This window comes from Drosophila kikkawai, unplaced genomic scaffold (genome assembly GCF_030179895.1).
Source record: "Drosophila kikkawai strain 14028-0561.14 unplaced genomic scaffold, DkikHiC1v2 scaffold_128, whole genome shotgun sequence".
NCBI classification, from domain to species: domain Eukaryota; kingdom Metazoa; phylum Arthropoda; class Insecta; order Diptera; family Drosophilidae; genus Drosophila; species Drosophila kikkawai.
This window is the reverse complement of record NW_027222458.1, coordinates 236,116-242,156: the sequence shown is the minus strand read 5'-3', so window position 1 is coordinate 242,156 and position 6,041 is coordinate 236,116. Positions and strand designations below refer to the sequence as shown.

Here is a 6,041-nt window from a genome sequence, read left to right as displayed (position 1 = left end):
ACAAACCAGATTCGAAATGTCAATATTGCTCAGCGACGAATCATAATTTAGGTAGTTGCCAAGCCTTTATGGCTCTGTCCGTGATTCAGCGTTTTGATTTTACGAAACATAATCGGCTGTGCATAAATTGTTTAAATCCTGGTCATCCAGTTAAAAAATGCAAAGCAACATAGTGTCGCGTCTGCTCTAAGCCTCATAACACACTTCTTCACAGATATGGGGTAGAGCAGCAACCTGTAGCTTCGGGATCAGGTTCTCAAGTGCAGTCACAGTCGTTTCCTGTAGCATTTGATCATTAAAATCAAGCCCACTCATGTCATGTTGCAAGTAGCGACCAAGTGATTCTTGCCACTGCCGTCGTTAAGGTGCGGGATAGATTCGGACAGTTTCAATTAGCACGAGCTCTTTTAGATTCCGGGTCGCAAATAAACTTTATGGCCGAAGATTTGGCACAACGTTTACGGCTACATAGGGAGGAGTCTTATTTGAATATTACTACTGTCGGGAAGAACGATTCGGTAGTGCGGCACAAGGTGCACACGTCAATTCACTCTCGCGTCAATGCTCATAGTTTCGCAACCGATTTTTGGGTGTTAAGGTCAATTTCATCATATCAACCTGACTATGAGGTCAATTATGCCCAATGGAAAATTCCAGCAAACATTGAATTGGCAGACCCTCGTTTTCACAAGCCCGCAAAAGTGGACTTGCTTATTGGCGCAGAATCCTTTTTTGAACTTCTAAGCGTAGGCCAAATAAAATTGGGTTCCGACCATCCTTCGCTTCAGAAAACATTATTAGGATGGATTGTGTCGGGAAAGTACACTCAACGATTAGCGAGTTAAGCTCAAGTAGGCAGCGTCACTGTCAGTGAAAATATAAGTTCTCTCGACTCTCTGGTGGAACGATTTTGGGAGTTGGAACAAGTCCCTGAGAGATCGAAGGCTGTTTACACAGCTGAACAAGTTGCTTGTGAGAAGCATTTCGAGCACACAGTAAAAAGACTTTCTTCAGGTCGTTTTGAGGTGAAGCTGCCATTCAAGACAAATCCAAGTGTTCTAGGCTTATCCTTCGAAACGGCAAGACGCAGATTTCTTTCGTTGGAGCGCAGACTTGCGAATGACTGCGAGTTGCAAGACATGTATCACGATTTTATGAGAGAGTATCTTAACCTTGGGCACATGTCACGGCTTCCAACGCCTCCTCCAGGACAACACTACTATATTCCACATCAATGTGTCCTGAGACCTGATAGTAGCACCACAAAGTTGCGAGTTGTTTTTGATGCGTCAAGTAAAACGTCAACCTCGATCTCATTAAATGAGACACTAATGGTGGGTGCAACTATTCGAGGGAGCTTTACGCTATTTTGGCAAGATTTAGATTGAACAAATATGCCTTGACATCAGATATTTCAAAGATGTATAGGCAAGTAAACGTTGCCAATGAAGACCGAAATTTCCAACTCATTTTGTGGAGGGAAAAATCTACTCAAGCTCTCCAAACCTTTCGCCTAAACACTGTCACTTATGGGACAGCCTCAGCTCCATTCTTAGCCATTCGTTGTCTCTTTGAGCTATCAAAAATTTACGCTAAATCACATCCGGTGGCAGCGGAAGTAATTTCGAGCGACTTTTACGTCGACGATATGCTTACAGGAGCGAACAGTTTGGACGAATTGGAAGTGATTCGCAAGGAAGTCACTGAGGTTTTGGAGTTAGGGGGTTTCCATCTAGCCAAATGGGCAACAAATCATCCAAGTTTGATGACTAACCAGGGACCAGAAAAATCTCTTATATTTAACACCTCTGAGTCCGTTAAGACGCTTGGAATGAGGTGGAACCCTCAGAATGACGCATTTCATTATAGTTTGGAGGATTCGCACGGTGGCTGGGACAAATAGGTTATCGAGACTGCTAACCGCTAAGTCACGAGTGTCCCCGCTAAAAACCAAATCAATTCCAAGGCTCGAATTATGTGCAGCGCATTTGCTGGCTAAGCTATGGACTCAAGTATCTCCTTTGCTACACAAGATAGAGTTGGAGAGCGTTAATTTTTGGTCGGACTCCCAAGTCACTCTATACTGGTTAAAGAGGGATCCGTCTACTTTAGCAACATTTGTCGCGAATAGAGTTGCTGAAATCCAGGAACTCTCAGAGAATATAGTCTGGCGTCATGTGCCTACAGAAGAGAATCCGGCTGACTTAGTGTCACGTGGAACAGATATAGAGGGTTTGAAGCGTACTCTATGGGAAAATGGACCTGACTTCTTACTGCGAAATCCAGACGAGTGGCCTAGTTCTCATCAGGTTGAGGTATCACAGGAGTTACAGTTGTCCGAGAATAAAAAAAGCGTAGCAGTATGTTCCGTCACAAAAAACCAACCGAATGTCTTTATTGAACTTGTTGGACGATGTTCGTCATTTAATAAATTAATGCGGATCATGGCATACGTAAATCGATTTATTCAAGGGAAGAAGCGTCAACGCGATGTTGTTATTTCGGCCAACGAACTGAAGCTGTCGTTTCTTAGGATGGTCCAAGTGTTGCAAAGAGTTGAATTTGAGTCAGAATATGTCAAGATAGAGAAATCTGAAAGTTTGAGTCCACATCTACAACGTCTAAATCCTTTCATACACTCCAGCGAAATAGATGGTGTGAAGTTTCAACTAATTCGGGTTGGGGGAAGATTATTAAACGCGCCAATTCCGTATGATGCCAAATTTCCGTTGTTACTGCCATCGAAGTCAGAATTTGTTTCGTTGTATCTTCGCAACTTACATCGGACTCATTACCATGCTGGTGTCAAGGTTTTGGTATCGCTCTTGAGACAGCAGATATGGCTCATCAATGCTCGAGGAGCATGCAATAAAATTGTCCGTAGCTGCGTACACTGTTTTAGGTACAAACCAGTGCTAATGGACCAGATAATGGGTAATTTACCCGCCGATAGGGTCAAAATGGCTCGCCCCTTTTTGGTTTGTGGGGTAGACTTCTGCGGTCCATTTTATGTATCATTGAAGATCCGCGGTAAACCCCCGATTAAGACTTATGTGGCCGTCTTCGTGTGTTTCTCGTCAAAGGCTGTTCACCTTGAGCTTGTGATAGACCTATCCACTGACAGTTTTTTATCTGTTTTTAAAAGGTTCGTCGGGAGGAGAGGGCTGCCGAAGAAGGTGTACAGCGACAACGCCACGAATTTCGTAGGAGCGAGCAACGTGCTGCAGGAGCTGAACGCAGCGTTTCACCACAGCGAGGATCAGCTGAGAGGGTACGCGGCTCAGAGAGGCGTCGAGTGGTATTTCATACCGCCGAGGTCACCACACTTCGGAGGACTGTGGGAGGCAGCCGTCAAGTCCGCCAAACATCGATTGCTGAGAGGGGTCGGCAACGCCAAGCTAACGGCCGACGAGTTGAGCACCCACCTGGTCGAGGTAGAGGCGCTGCTCAATTCTCGACCAATCGCATCGCCTGGCAACGATCCCAACGATGGAGAGGCGCTGACACCAGGACACCTGCTGATCGGTCAGGCTCTTCTTTCGCTGCCGCAAGAGTCCGACACAGGCGTAACCTCCAGCAAGGGCGTATGCGAGTACTTGAGGCGGTGGCAAATGCTGTCCGCTCTCAAGCAGTAGTTTTGGGACGGTTGGTCCAAGGACTACTCGTCAGCCTGCAGCAGCGCAACAGGTGGAGCACCGGATGCAGCGATTTGGAGGTCGGACGCTTGGTGCTCGTACACGAGGACAACTCGCCCCCACAACGGTGGCTCACAGGGCGCGTGGTGGCAACAACAGTCGGCGCGGACGGTAAAGTGCGTGTAGCACACATCCAGACGTCAGGAGGCGTCATCAAGCGCGCCATCCAGAAGTTGGCATTGCTGCCGATAAACATCGCTCCTAACGAGGAGGTTAAAGCGCCGGAGGCCTTCAACGGGGCCGGAATGTTGGAGCACTAGATTAGCGATTGATATTATTGTTAAAATGAATTTACATGAAGAAAAAAATAGAACTAAAACGTAACCAATGTGAAACAAAAAGCTTATCGCTTGCACTCAGCCGAGCTGAATAGCCGAAACGTATAGCTTTCATAGCGAGGCAATTCGGACGCTGCTTGTGTAAAGGTAGTAGCCGATTAAGCTTTGGAACTGCTGGCTGCGCCAGCGCAATAAAACTTTTTCGTGCGACTGCAGTTCTTCTCGTCTTCTTTTCTTTGCCTTCGAGTGGAAATTCCCCAGCTAGGCCGCTAGTTGCTAGTCGCCTTTTTTTTATTCGAATTTTTTGTCCGGAAAACCCTCACGGATTTACAACAATGCTAATACATTTGCATACTCGATTGTAAATTTGTAAACAAAAAGTTCACAACTCCGCTTATAGTGCATGTATCCACGGCAGAATTTGTACTGTGGTGACCAGTCGCAAACCGAAAATAAAATATATAAGAAACTAGTAAGCCAGGCGAACTCCGTTACGCCACCTTCGGCAAATTATCCGTTTAATTGAAGTGTTCTTTGGTAAACCACATTTTTTGTGATGTATTGTGGTTAATGGAATTACTTAGGGACCAAATAGCCCCTGGGATGTTAAAATCACCAAGAACTACTAAGTGGTCCCTATCCGAAAGTCTTTTAGAGACCAACTGAATAGTGGAAAGATGGTTTCAATAAATAGGAAGTTCCGACAATGGAGGAAAGATGAAACTGTCTCGTTGGTGGTATTGCCATAAGGGGTTTTTTCAAGGTAAGCTGATTATCCGCCTTACCAATTTCGGCCGGTAGTCCGGGCCTGACACCCTGGTAGGGAACTGGGGCTCTGAGAGGACAATTGTTGGGACCCTCCAGTGGACAAAACGGATATGGGCAACACCGGGGGCACGGTCGGATAACGAATATTTTCTAGCACTCTATCTTAGGATTCTTGAAATTTTGTCCTGAGGTCGATGGCTATGTCGAGGAAGGCTGCTGTTAGGAGCCTGCCACGCTGGTTGGGATCCGCTTAGATGCTGCACACCAGTTGATCTTCGTGTGCCCACGCGTTGTCTCAATCGGGCATTTTCCCTTACTACATTTCGTCTCTCCTCGCTTAAGTTCTGTGAATACACTTGTTGCTGGATTGCATGCCTTGTGCGGAGACCGATGTTCACACGTCGTGCTATAGGCATTTTCGACTATAGGCAGAGCGGTTAATTTAACCTCTAATCCACATAATTTACACAGTTCAACTTACCACCCTAAATACAAATGCTGATTTCCAATTGCACTGATATGAAACGAATAACTTATTTTTTTTTAAAAAATGAACACAATTTCGATTTGTCATAAAATAAACTGAGTAGAAAATTATGGCATGCTATGTGTCAGTGTTGGCGCTTTATGCAAAAATGATTTTACCGCTTTCTGTTGCAATTTTTCCTGAATTTTCTTTACTGCATAAAATCACAAATTCCGAGACCTTTCCAACGAATGCAAAACCGTGGAAATCGGTTCGTGCGTTCTGGAGTTATTTGATCCCCGCAGAAAACTTGACTTATTTTTATATAATAGATAAAGAAATTAATTTGTAAACATTGCGAAAATGCAAATCACATTTGAATTCGCATATGCTCACAAGCAAAACGTAGAGTATAGCGGAGAGCGTCGATAGAAGCTTATCTGGCCTGCTCTCGCATACAGCCTACCTGCATAGCGCTAACCCTTTCTCGTGTGCACCGAATGCGTGTGAAGACGGAAAAGGAGAAGAGCGACTGGAAGCACTCCGTTAGGTGAAGTTTGGCAACGCTGCAATTGCGTACAGCTAACTTCTCGAGTCAGAGTTCTCGCTCATTTCATTTTTGGCACTGATAACGTTCGCATGCAAACCGCTGCTGATCGTAGTAATAGTAGTGGAAAATTTTCAACCGCGTGGCCGAAAATTGTAAAGTGTTTTCTGGCAAGGAAAAGGAGTTCACCAGTGCAGAAGGAGTTTCGGAGAAACGAACCAAGCGCAAGGGGTAAATATTTCCGTGAAAAGTGCAAATGAAAAGGCAGTGTTTAAGTGCATATTTTT

The 6,041-nt window shown here is 45.1% G+C and overlaps 1 protein-coding gene across 1 annotated transcript; it reads left to right on the top strand.

Moving 5' to 3' along the window:
• Window positions 1-1,648: 1,648 nt before the first annotated feature.
• On the top strand, window positions 1,649-3,955 carry LOC138929311 (uncharacterized). Its single transcript, XM_070288759.1, has 3 exons — window positions 1,649-1,716; window positions 3,146-3,604; window positions 3,670-3,955. The coding sequence occupies exons 1-3, from the start codon at window positions 1,649-1,651 to the stop codon at window positions 3,953-3,955; spliced, it is 813 nt and encodes a 270-aa protein (XP_070144860.1).
• Window positions 3,956-6,041: the final 2,086 nt, after the last annotated feature.

Bases quoted from the DNA above. Each gene is read 5' to 3' on its own strand.
- LOC138929311 (XM_070288759.1), top strand. From the start codon at position 1,649: ATGCTTACAGGAGCGAACAGTTTGGACGAATTGGAAGTGATTCGCAAG. The intron at 1,717-3,145 runs GTTAGGGGGTTT...TGTTTTTAAAAG, and splicing joins GAAGTCACTGAGGTTTTGGA to GTTCGTCGGGAGGAGAGGGC. The intron at 3,605-3,669 runs GTGGCAAATGCT...ACTACTCGTCAG, and splicing joins GTATGCGAGTACTTGAGGCG to CCTGCAGCAGCGCAACAGGT.